The sequence below is a fragment of the Eschscholzia californica genome, unplaced genomic scaffold (genome assembly GCF_041429995.1).
Source record: "Eschscholzia californica isolate CP2 unplaced genomic scaffold, dmEscCali1.0.p SCAF_4, whole genome shotgun sequence".
Classification (NCBI taxonomy): domain Eukaryota; kingdom Viridiplantae; phylum Streptophyta; class Magnoliopsida; order Ranunculales; family Papaveraceae; genus Eschscholzia; species Eschscholzia californica.
Window position 1 is genome coordinate 37,008,269 of NW_028238461.1, and position 14,082 is coordinate 37,022,350.

Sequence of the window (14,082 nt, forward strand, 5' to 3'; positions counted from 1 at the left end):
CCAAATCGTAGATAAGCATGATTGATATAGTAAAGGGTTTAAGCATGTCAAAGCATAATGAATCAAGTAAACAAGTTCATGTGAAAGCTAAAGACCCCTTCACTAATGATCTTACCCTAAAATGCAAGTGTCATACCATAATAAGCACATCTATGTTTCGAAGTCACAAAACCTTGATTCCCAAGTTTGTACATTTCGCCTCGACTTCGGCCTCACGGACATACACTCCAAAAATGAAATCACTCAAGAATGGTTCGCTCGTATGTGTGAGTGTGATCACGACTATAGACTCAACACATAAAAAGGGGTGACGACAACATTATGGAACGAATGATCTTCGAAAAGGAATTAGCCACTATATAGAGTGGGGAAGCTCACTCGCCCTTCTCACCCATTCTACCTTTTAAAAATGTCTTCTAAAGGTTAGCGGATACAATAGATGATGTGATGGTAGTGGATTCCCGAGAATTTCGACCTCTTCATTATGGTAGAACCTCTTAAGCATCTCAACATTTGTTTCTTGCTTCGAATACTTATTCATGAACAAAAACACCAACACATATATACAATCACATCACTCACATAAAAGAGCTAACACATGCTCTAACATGCACAAAAATCACTTTATTTCACTATTTTTCTTTCTTCCTTTTTTTTTCTTCATATCACTTTTTTTTTTTTTTTTTTTTTTTTCTCATAACACAAATACAATCAACTAAAACAAAATACAACACACACAACTCTATTCTTGCAATCAACTTTTCATTTCAATACTTGCTTTTGACATTCTTCATTCTTTTATCTCATGTCTTCATTCTCGGGATATAAGATGATGGATGGTGATGGAGTATCCGCTTTCCTCTAGTTGGCATTCCCATTGGGTTTCAGGGACTACAAGGGCAAGGTTAATTCGCTATCCTAATGTCACTCCTAGTGGCTAAGGAAATTGAGCACACGAGATCAAATGAGCTCTTTTACAACTTACGAGGTTGAGTAGCTCTTCATTCTACTCGGAGTTAGCGCGGAAGAGTACACTCGAATGGCAAGTTAGGCTTTGAGCTCTCACATGGGTTAAGTCTCCACTAATGACTACTTTAGGTCTCTTAGAAATGTTTCTTCTTCACTAAGATGTAACTCACATGGCACAACACAAACACTAAAAGACTCGACTTTCATGCAAAGGCCATTAGCAATCACAAAACTCATCAACTCGACACATATGCATCAAAATTCTTAAAACTATCACTAGAATCACATGCAAATCTACTCAAAATGTTCAAAATTTTCAAATTTTGGCTAATTTGAACCCTTTTGTCTTTGAACCCATGGTCATGCATTGGTTATGGTCATATCCCGCATCCCCAAACTTAAAACTAGCATTGTCCTCAATGTTCTAAGCATACACTCACCAAAAGATAAAGAGGCACGTCAATCTAAAGAGAAGAGTGGAGAGATATTACCATAACCGAAGGAGATAAAAGATGATACTACCAAGGCTCATGTATAAAGAGGTTCCAAGTTGATGCCAAGCTCGCGCCATCCCCAAACTTGGAACAAACCACGCCTTAGAAGTAAAACATATAAGAATTGCTCCTAAAATATCAACAAATATCATAAGAATGAATCACATAAAAGACATGACCACATACAAATCTACCACTAACGTGGGTATACACGATTGCATTGAGCTATGCAATTAGCCTTTAGTTCTCTTGATTTCACACAAGAACACGAGTTATGTCTCGTGGAGGGTTTCCAGAGATGATACCCACAAACATCAAGACCCATTAATCGGCCTAACGATCATAAAGCAAAAGACGAAAAATTTGGGGGTCAACCCAAAGAAAGCTATACACAAATGGTAATCGTCTCACAACTATGTAAAAACCATAAAGTGCAAGTAAGACGATTGAAGAAAATAAGCCATCCCCAAACTTAGTGGGTGCACAATCCACTAAGTAGGTATAAATAGAAGGAACGACAACAAAGAAATCATCAAAAGGATCGACATACATGTGAAGAGTCAAAATATCAGTCGAAGGCAAAAAATTATCTGGAAGCTTAGTGGACAGAATATCCACTATCTCCATAGACACTCTAGGAAAGAGGTCTGAAATGTCCCAAAAGGGATCAACAACCGAGTTTGAGATCATGTGGAAAGTCGAACTAGACTCTAAGGGTAAGGCAGTATGCTCAGGGACCAAGTCAAGGTCCATAGTTTCCTTAGGTAAATAGTCTAACAAACTATCCAACATGTCACTAACTACTACGTCATCAATATCCTCAAAGACATCTGGGGCCTCGCAGTCAGTTATAATATCAGGCCTTCCTAGCATTGCATCTAAGACTGACTCCTTACAAGTGTCAAAAATTTGATAGTTCGGAATCGTGTCATTCTCAAAATTGTTCGTAGAGCAACCATGAACATCAACGTCTAATGTAGTCCTATCATGATGAGATGACACATGTTGAGGAAACGAGACAACAAGGTTATCAGTTTGTTCAAGCTCTTGGGTCCTCTCAGTTGATTCGTCAACATTTAACTTAGTACTAGGGTATGACGTATTACCCTCGCCATCGGACCTAGTACCCTCTTGAGTTTGGGGTGGTAAAACCCCTTCCTCGTCGGCTAACAACTGTGACATCATCATCTCTAATGGATGATTTAGAGATTCTAATTGATGATTTAGAGACTCAAACCTCTGATGTAACTCTTGTTGCAGTTGAGTCTGCGTTTGTTGTAACTCTTGCTGCATTTGAGTTTGCATATGTTCAAATCGGTCTTGTGTCTCTTTAAGTTGTAACATCATTTCAGTCAGACGACTCATAAACTCTAATTGAGAACTATCTTCAAGAGTCTCTTCATGATAAGGCTCACAAGTGTAACGAGATGAAGACTCTTGATAATAACTCCCACTGTACATACTAGGATCATACCTGCCTCTAAAATCATTGGTCTCAGAATAGTGTGGACTATAAGGTCTCTCATACATATTTACTGTCGGACCATATCCATCACTAATTCGACCATCTCTACACATCCGTCGGTATTCTCCTAGGGCCAAAAACTTGATGGGCCTAAAACTAGGTCTATTCCCGCAAGTATACGGGGTCAAGTTATAGTATTTCTAATAAGATCGAGTATCGTCCCAAGGGATAGGTAGGTAACTTCAGATATTAACGGCGAGTCTAGCCCAATAATCCAAATGTCAAAAGCTAACTTAGACTAACACACACACACACACACATAAATTTGATGATTGATTTGTAAAGAAATAAAAAAAATAAATAAAAGTAACTAAACTATCTAAGAGAGGGAGAAGATATCTAAGGTTATAAAATCCACCACATAATTTCACTTTATAAAACAAACACTTAATTACTTAAATCTCTTTTGTATTTACTCGGGATCCAATATAATGAACTATTTGGATTCCGGATGATATTCTAGATAAAACGATTTATAATTACTAATTCTAATTGTCTTCCTTATAGAGATTCGGATCACTTAACTATTATTCATCATCTAAAAAGCATACTCCATCTAACAACTTAACGAAAGTATGAAATATCTAATTATGAGGCATGAGTAATAGAAAGAGAATCCAATCCATATAGATAAACAATTAATAGACATTAAAGCACATCAAAGGATTTAATTAATCGAGAACAAGTATTATAAAGATCCAAAATGACACATAAATGGACTACTTAAAACATGCATTAATTAACAAATCCCTTTTCTCATGTATAACTCAAAATCTAACATAATAAACTATTTAGATTTCGGAATATATTCTTTAATAACACGATTCAAAATCAAGAATGTATGATTGACTATCATATAAGACTAATTTCCTACACTATCATTCAAGATCTAAAAGGCATATCTCATCTAATAAATCAATAAAAGCATGAAATATCTAATTATAATACATGAATGACAATAAGGTTATAGCATCAACATGAAATGACAATCAATAGGCATTGAAGCTCAATACAAGGATTCATTGATTTATAACATGTCTCAAAATAGCCCAAATATGGGTTTCATTCACAACCTTAGATTGCTAAATTAACTATACATGGAATCTAGAATACCATTCATTGACATTGTAAAATAAATGAAAATACTAAGAAATTAATGGAAAGAAATCACCAAGAATGCTCAAATTCCATATCCCCATGTATCTCCAATTTGTCCAAGATTTGCTCCATTTATGCTCAAGAATGTTACTCCAAGAAATCCAAGTAATAGCTATTTTATTGCAACCCAAATAAGAAAAAGAAAGGGAAAGAAGAAATTAGATCTAGAAAGTTGAAAAGAAGAGATGAAGAGGGTAAAGATGATAGAAGAATATGGAAGGGAGAAGAAGAAGACTATTAATGGAAGAAAGAATAGTGGTAGAGAAGAAGATAGAAAAAGATGGATTTCATAGAAGAGGGATTGAGTAAGAAGAGGTTTATTAATGGTAGAAGAGGTAGATAAGAAGAAGGAGTATGAGAGGGTTTGCAAGTCTAGGGTTTAATGAAGGAGAAAGGGATTTATTTATAGGTGGGTTTTGGTTTTAGTTGGGTTAAATGGTAAAAAGAAGGTAAAAGGAGGGTCATTTTGGGAATTAATGGGTTAAAGTGCAAAAAACCCTAAAATAATTCAAATAGGCTGGCGGCTATGGTTAGGGTTTTGAAATCCGGAAGTTAATGTGCTTCTCGGGCGAGCAATTTAGGTGCGGCAGCAATCAGTGACCGTTAGATCTGAGGAGGCGCGGATCTAGACTGTTCGGGAAGGGACGCGTGGCCGGGAGCACCTTAATAAACCGCTTCGGGTGACACGGGAATAGCAATAAAGGCTGGGACTCACAGCAGCCGTGCGATCTACAAAACACGGAAGGCAACGGTCACGATTAAAACGTGGGCTCGGGATCATGGGAACTAAGTGACTTCGGTTGCACGGGATCATAAGAAATGGAGCAGAATCTCAGTAACCGTTGGATCTTGATGACGCGGCAGGGAACGGCTGCGATTAAAACATTGGCGCGGGACTACCGAAGCTCGCTGAGACGCGCTACACTGGATGATTCACAATGGTCCCACTTCGCTGCTTAGCGCGAAACGCGATTTAGATGCTCCGGCCTCCGAACTACGACACGTGTCCCTAAGCATACCGCGGGCCAGAAACTTGCCCGAATATATCCCACCTGGTCAACAGTGTTTGACCCAACTTTGACCTTGATTTATTCCTCCATCCGGACTCCGATTTGACTTCCGTTTTCTCCTACGGACTCGTCTCGACCTCTACTTTTCAACCACGCACTGACCTTGGCCAAATTACCAGAATGTCCTTGCCTCCAAATGACCAAAATACCCTTCATGCGTCTTTTCCTCGTTTTTAACCGTTTTTCACATCTAACTCCACAAAACACACCTAATCAAGAAAATCAACCATTTTATTATAATAAAGACCCGAAACGAACTAACTCGACTAAATTAAACGACTCCAATGGGACATTTTCATGACCCATCAAACATCCCCAAACTTAGATTTTGCTAGTCCTCGAGCAAAACAAAATAAAAGAAAAACCTAACTCACTTTCGGAGGAATCCCGGTTGCATTTAGCATATGCAACAAGCCGTTAAACCCCTAGGTTGCCCTTGTGGACGAGTGTGGTCTCGTGAGGGTTTCCATAGATGACACCCACAAACATCATGGTTTCAAATACACAAGGGTCCAAAATCCAAATCGTAGATAAGCATGATTGATATAGTAAAGGGTTTAAGCATGTCAACACATAATGAATCAAGTAAATAAGCTCTTGTAAAAGCTAAAGGCCCCTTCACTAATGATCTTACCCTAATAATGCAAGTGTCATACCATAATGAGCACATCTATGTTCCGAAGTCACAAAACATTGATTCCCAAGTTAGTACATTTCGCCTCAACTTCGGCCTCACGGACATACACTCCAAAAATAAAATCACTCAAGAATGGTTCGCTCGTATGTGTGAGTGTGATCACTTAAATAGGACTCAACACATAAAAAGGGGTGAGGACAACATTTTGGAACGAATGATCTTCGAAAAGGAATTAGCCACTAATAGAGTGGGGAAGCTCACTCGCCCTTCTCACCCATTCTACCTTCTAAAAATGTCTTCTAAAGGTTAGCGGATACAATAGATGATGTGATGGTGGTGGATTCTCGAGAATGTCGACCTCCTCATGATAGAACCTCTTAAACATTTCCACATTTGTTTCTTGCTTCGAATACTTATTCATGAACAAAAACACCAACACATATATACAATCACATCACTCACACAAAAGAGCTAACACATGCTCAAACATGCACAAAAATCACTTTATTCACTCTTTTTTTTTTCTTTCTTTTTATATCACTTTTTTTTCATTTTTCATTTTTCATTTTTTTTTTTTCATTGTTTTTTCTTCTTTTCTTTTCATAACACAAATACAAACAACTAAAACAAAATACAACACACACAACTCTATTCTTGCAATCAACTTTTCATTTCATACTTGCTTTTGATATTCTTCATTCTTTTATCTCATGTCTTCATTCTCGGGATATAAGATGATGGATGGTGATGGAGTATCCGCTTTCCTCTAGTTGACATTCTCATTGGGTTTCATGGACTACAAGGGCAAGGTTAATTCGCTATCCTAATGTCACTCCTAGTGGCTAAGGCAATTGAGCACACGAGATCAAATGAGCTCTTTTATAAGTTACGAGGTTGAGTAGCTCTTCATTCTACTCGGAGTTAGCGCAGAAGAGTACACTCGAATGGCAATTTAGGCTTTGAGCTCTCACATGGGTTAAGTCTCCACTAATGACTACTTTAGGTCTCTTAGAAATGTTTCTTCTTCACTAAGATGTAACTCACATGGCACGACACAAACACTAAAAGACTCGACTTTCATGCAAAGGCCATTAGCAATCACAAAACTCGTCAACTCGACACATATGCATCAAAATTCTTAAAACTATCACTAGAATCACATGCAAATCTACTCAAAATTTTCAAAATTTTCAAATTTTGGCTAATTTGAACCCTTTTGTCTTTGAAACCCATGGTCATGCAATGGTTTTGGTCAAATCCCCACATCCCCAAACTTAAAACTAACATTGTCCTGAATGTTCTAAGCATATACTTACCAAAAGATAAAGAGACACATCAATCTAAAGAGAGAGTGAAGAGATATTACCATAACCGAAGGAGATAAAAGATGATACTACCAAGGCTCATGTATAAAGAGGTTCCAAGTTGATGCCAAGCTCGCGCCATCCCCAAACTTGGAACAAACCACGCCTCGGAAGTAAAACATATAAGAAATGCTCCTAAAATATCAACAAATATCATGAGAATGAAGCACATAAAACATATGACCATATAAAACCTACCACTAACGCGGGTATACACGATTGCATTGAGCTATGCAATTAGCCTTTAGTTCTCTTGATTTCACACAAGAACACGAGTTATGTCTCGTGGAGGGTTTCCAGAGATGATACCCACAAACATCAAGACCCATTAATCGGCCTAACGATCATAAAGCAAAAGACGAAAAATTTGGGGGTCAACCCAAAGAAAGCTATATACAGGTGCTAATCGTCTCAAAAAAAGATAAAGAATACGAAGTGCACATGAGACGATAAAAGAAAACAAGCCATCCCCAAACTTAGTGGGTGCACAGTCCACTAAGTAGGTATAAATAGAAGGAACGACAACAAAGAAATCATCAAAAGGATCGACATACATGTGAAGAGTCAAAATATCAGTCGAAGGCAAAAAATCATCTGGAAGCTTAGTGGACAGAATATCCACTATGTCCATAGACGTCTTTGGAAAGACGTCTGAAATGTCCCAAAAGGGATCAACAACCGAGTTTGAGATCATGTGGAAAGTCGAACTAGACTCTAAGGGTAAGGCAGTATGCTCGGGGACCAAGTCAAGGTCCATGGTTTCCTTAGGTAAATAGTCTGACAAACTATCCAACATGTCTCTAACTACTACGTCATCAATATCCTCAAAGACATCTGGGGCCTCGTAGTCAGTTATAATATCAGGCCTTCCTAGCATTGCATCTAAGACTGACTCCTTACAAGTGTCAAAAATTGGATAGTTCGGAATCGTGTCATTCTCAAAATTGTTCGTAGAGCAACCATGAACATCAACGTCTAATGTAGTCCTATCATGATGAGATGACACATGTTGAGGAAACGAGACAACAAGGTTATCAGTTTGTTCAAGCTCTTGGGTCCTCTCAGTTGATTCGTCGACATTTAACTTAGTACTAGGGTATGACGTATTACCCTCGCCATCGGACCTAGTACCCTCTTGAGTTTGGGGTGGTAAAACCCCTTCCTCGCCGGCTAATAACTGTGATGTAATCATCTGTACTTGATGATTTAGAGACTCAAACTGATGATTTAGAGACTCAAACCTCTGTTGTAACTCTTGTTGCATTTGAATCTGTGTCTCTTCATGTTGTAACATCATTTCAGTCAGACGACTCGCAAACTCTAATTGAGATCTATCTTCAAGAGTCTCTTCATGATAAGGCTCACAAGTGTAATTAAATGAAGACTCTTGATAATAACTCCCACCGTACATACTAGGATCATACCTGCCTCTAAAATCATTGGTCTCAGAATAGTGTGGACTGTAAGGTCTCTCATACATATTTAGTGTCGGACCATATCCATCACTAATTTGACCATCTCTACACATCCATCGGTATTCTCCTAGGGTCATACGAGATCGGTCAGGCTCAAATGGTCTATTCCCCTCACTAATCGAAGCATCCCTACACATCCTTTGGTATTCACCTAAGGTCATATCAGGTCGGTTAGTGCGGGGAATCCTCGAAATAAGCTCATCATCATCATCAAATGGCCAACCATTATAAGAACGGGCCATGATCTCACAATGCTCAAGGAACTAACAAACAAGCTATCAATGCAAATCAAAACTCATCCAACCAATCACACACAAGTAAGAAAGAAAGAGATAGAATACGATACTAGCGGATGCTCCTCTCGTTTCGTTATTCCTTCCGATTCCTTTCTGATTCTTTTGTTCCCCTTCGCTCCTATGTTCCCGTTTTTTGGCTTTTCTCTTAAAGTGGTACCTAAAATAAAAGAAAAGATAAAAAACTACGAAAATAAAGAAAGAAAAACGTCTAAGTTAACAAATAACACTAAACTAAAGAAATAAACAAGCAAACAATATCCTAACTACTAAACCTATCCCCGGCAGCGGCGCCAAAAACTTGATGGGCCTAAAAATAGGTCTATTCCCGCAAGTATACGGGGTCAAGTTATAGTATTGAAAATAAGATCGAGTATCGTCCCAAGAGATAGGTAGGTAACTTTAGATATTGACGACGAGTTTAGCCCAATAATTAAAATGTCAATAGCTAACTTAGACTAACACACTCACACACCCCATTTCATAAAATTTGATGATTGATTTGTAAAATAAAGAAACAAATAAAACTAAATAAACTAACTAAGAGAGAGGTAAGAAGATATCTAAGGTTATAAAATCCACCACATAATTTCACTTTATAAAACAAGCACTTAATTACTTAAATCTCTTTTGTATTTACTCGGGATCCAATATAATGAACTATTTGGATTCCGGATGATATTCTAGATAAAACAATTTTATAATTAAGAATGTATGATTGACTACCATATAAAACTAATTTCCTACACTATCATTCAAGATCTAAAAGGCATATCTCATCTAATAAATCAATAAAAGCATGAAATATCTAATTATAATACATGAATGATAATAAGGTTATAGAATCAACATGAAATGACAATCAATAGGCATTGAAGCACATCAAAGGATTTAATTAATCAAGAACAAGTATTATAAAGATCCAAAATGGGTTTCATTCACAACCTTAGATTGCTAAATTAACTATACATGGAATCTAGAATAACATTCATTGACATTGTAAAATAAATGAAAATACTAAGAAATTAATGGAAAGAAATCACCAAGAATGCTCAAATTCCATATCCCCATGTATCTCCAATTTGTCCAAGATTTGCTCCATTTATGCTCAAGAATGTTACTCCAAGAAATCCAAGTAATAGCTATTTTATTGCCACCCAAATAAGAAAAAGAAGGAAAAGAAGGAAGAAATTAGATCTAGAAAGTTGGAAAGAAGAGATGAAGAGGGTAAAGATGATAGAAGAATATGGAAGGAAGAAGGAGATGACTATTAATGGTAGAAAGAATAGTAGTAGAGAAGAAGATGGAAAAAGAATGGAAAAGAAATGGATTTAGGAGTAGAGAAGAAAGATTAGGTAAGAGGAAGTAGAAGAAAGGATGGGGGATTAGGGTTAGAAGATAGAAAGAGAAGTGGCTTAGAAATTAGATAAGGAAGCCATTTGAGAGGGTTGTTGAAGTCTCGGTTTTAATGGAGGAGAAAGGTGCTATTTATAGATGGGGTAGGGTTTTGGTTGGGTTAAATGGTAAAAAGAATTAAAAGGAAGGGTTACTTTTGGGATTTAATGGGTTAAAAGGACAACCAGGTGGCTATTAGGTAATTTCGGGGGTATTAAAGTAGAAAAGACAGAGCCACGCGTCGCCTGTCCGGTTGGGTGTTAATACGGAAGCTAATGTGCAACCGGTTATAAGATAAGAAGTTGGGACGAAACAACCACCGTTGGATCTTCACATGCAAGGATCTGGATGGTTTATGTGGCGCCACGCGTGTGGGGACTTCCCAATTAAAATGCTACGGAAAACACAGGACAAGAAAAAGACGGGACACACAGCAGCCGTTAGATTTTGTAAATGCGGAAGGGAACGGTCTAGATTAGAACGTGGGAACGGGACCACTAAACTTAGCTGCAACGTGTTATACCGGATCACTCCTATAGAGTTCACTTCGATGTTGAGCGAGAACACGGGATTTGGATACACCGGCTTCCTTCCTTCGCCAAGTGTCTGTGGGTGTACCGCGCGCCAAATTTGTGCCCGACATTGTCCCGCTAGTCAACCTGATTTGACTCCATCTTTGACTTTGCCTAGTTCGCTCATCCGGACTCCGATTTAACTTCCGTTTTCTCCTACGGACTCGTCTCGACCTCTACTTTTCAACCACGCACTGACCTTAACCAAATTACCAGAATGTCATTGACCTCAAATGACCAAAATACCCTTTATGCATCTTTTCCTCGTTTTTAACCGTTTTTCACAGCTAACTCCACAAAACACACCTAATCAAGAAAATCAAGCATTTTATTATAATAAAGACCCGAAACGAACTAACTCGACTAAATTAAACGACTTAGATGGGACATTTTCATGTCCTATCAGTGTCTATGATCAGGATTTCGCCTTCTATGTTCACAACATAAAGACCATTGCGTAGTTTAGCACTGGTATAGAACATCTCATCTTTGTATAAAGAATAACACTTGTCCTTTATTATAGCATGATATCCCTCTTTGTCTAGTACCGACACAGAGATGATGTTCCTTGAAATAGTGGGTACATAATAGCAATTATGCAGCACTACTATCAATCCAGTCTCTAGACTAAGCTCATAGGTTCCTACAGCCACAGTAGCAACTCTTGCCTTATTTGCGACTCGTAGAACCATCTCGCTTTTTGTCAGATACCTGACCTCCTTGAGCTCATCTAATTCTGAAATTATATGTGCTCCACATCCGGTATCAAATACCCATGAAGGAGAGTCAGCCATATCTGCCAAATTGACCTCTATAACATAGGCACCGACTTCCACTTCCCTTTCAGGTATCTCTATTACGCTTTCTTTATTCGAAGCATCGAGAACTCTTCTCTGATCTTCCTCCCAATCTAGAAAGTCGTATAAATCTCTATCTAAACGTGAACTAATACTATATGCCATCTCTACTCTACATAAACAAAATTAAGGATTTTGCTAAGTACTACATTCAATGTTTGCGCAAAAACAGTTTTTGCCATATTATTCAGTGAAAACCGTCCCCCTTTGAATAATATGATTCCAAGATCCCATTCCTGTGGAGTTAAGCGTACTTTGGCACTGCCCTTAACTCCACCCTCTTGGGTGAGTAACTCCTTACTGATCGTACTCCTATGACTCTTGGTTGATGAATAACACTTATGTGTTCAATTCATCCTTTTGTCTCGAAATCCAAAACCCTTTTGCTGACTCGTTGAGAATAACCATTTAGACATGTAGACCTCTTCATAGGTCTACACGTATTGTCCCGAGGTAAAAGATGGCACCCTGCTTTGGCATGACCCACCATCGATGAACAAGGGCTCAACAGGTGTCTTAATCTGGGTAGGCATTACTCAAAATTCTTTTAGGGGACTTTTACGTTTTTGTTTGCATGCATTACTGTGAACTCTAACATAATCATACACCACATAAAACGTAAATAAGTAAATGCACGCGAGAAAATAAATCAAGCAGACATGATCCTAGTATGGCCCCTAACCTAAAAGATCTAATCTTCTTAGGTTTTTGCTTGTTTTGCCTCTGTTCGCCTGGATCTCCATCCTCGAACATCCATTGAATTCTCCCACTCGAACCACGATCTCATCCTTTGGCTCTTCAATGGACTCTATTGGACCCTTAACTCTAATTACAAGACTCAACGACTCGCAGATCGTATAAAACTTGAAATTAAATTAATTACATCGGGCACCCATCCGTGCTTAAAAATAAAAATAGAACAATTCTATGGCCATACTAGAACCCGCATTCACATTCATACATACATAATAATATTACACTCATAAAACACCCAAGTATGTATGAGATTCGCTTCCTTAGGTCGAATCTAGGTTTGCTATGTTCTAGATAGCTATTCGGGAGATACTACCAACATCTCTATGTCTAACGTACCATAAGTCTAATTTTCTCAAAATTCTGACTAATGGCTCGTCTCGGTTTTATCCTCAAAGATTTTGAAATCGTTTTGGAAAGACTCCATTTTAGGCTTTTGGTTGGCCCGGGTCGCTTTCGGAAAAAATTATAGTCAAAGTCGGAAGAAGAAAAATCGAAACCTCCCACTTAAGTCAAGGCCCAGAAGACCCGAGTCAAACTCTAAAGACTTAAGTCAAACTTGGTCAAGGAACCCTTTGACTAGACCAAGTCAAGTCACGGTCAAGGTCCGAGCCAAGGTCAGACCTGGATTGGCACGTACCAGAACGTGCCAAGTCCCTCGGGTGGACACGTCCTGGCCCTAGGCCAGACGCTTCCCAAGCCCACAGACGCGTCCTAGACGCTCTGTCCAAGTATATGCATCTCGGACTCTCAGTCTGAGATGGCTTCTGGCTTCTCCAGACGCGTCCTAGACGCGTCTGGATGGGACAGTCCTAGTCGCGTCCGGATTCTCAATCCGAGATGCGTCCGGACTACTCTGGTCGCGTCCAAGTGACGCGGCCCAGCGTGCTAGACGCGGATCTCTCGGGATCCCAGTCCGAGAGGAGCTCGGACGCGTCTGTCCTAGACGGTCTCGGATTCCCAGTCCGGGAAGGACTGGGACGCGTCCGGGGCATCTGCGACTGGCCAGACGCGTCCTGGTCAGTCCGGCGCCTGGACAACACCTTCTCCCTTCCAATTTTTCGATTTCTTCCAACTTTAGCTGCTGTTTTTGATGAAATTCATCCAAAAAACAGCAGGTTTTGAAAACTCTTTTCAAAAAACCATCTACTTTAAAACTTCCATTTGAAAACTCTTTTCAAAAATTCGAAATTTTAAAGTTCTCCCATTGAAACACTTTCAGTTTCTATCCGATTACGTCTAAATCTAATTTAAACTAATCAATTTCATGTCTAAATCCCTATTTGAACATAAAATCATCTAATCAATCAAGTTCGAATCTAATTCGACTAGTCAGAGATAGTTTATGCAACCGGCTCGTGATGTCACTGAAGGGTTTTGTGTGTATCCTATACACTATCTAGTGTTCTAAGAGGAATCTCAAACATCATATGTTAACACTAGATTGCCCAGGATCATATGCATAAACTAATCAATGAACTAGAAGAGGGATAAATACCTTAACGCGTTTTTCCCTCGAA

The 14,082-nt window shown here is 38.7% G+C and overlaps 1 protein-coding gene across 1 annotated transcript; it reads right to left on the minus strand.

Annotated features, from left to right (window-relative positions):
• Window positions 1-611: 611 nt before the first annotated feature.
• Window positions 612-10,446, minus strand: LOC147544426 (uncharacterized). Its single transcript, XM_086637101.1, has 3 exons — window positions 9,287-10,446; window positions 6,498-8,955; window positions 612-742 (listed from the first exon to the last, which is right to left on the minus strand). Exon 2 carries the CDS (start codon window positions 8,932-8,934, stop codon window positions 7,555-7,557), a length of 1,380 nt encoding a protein of 459 aa, XP_086493227.1. The 5' UTR covers window positions 8,935-8,955; window positions 9,287-10,446; the 3' UTR covers window positions 612-742; window positions 6,498-7,554.
• Between the last annotated feature and the right edge of the window lie 3,636 nt (window positions 10,447-14,082).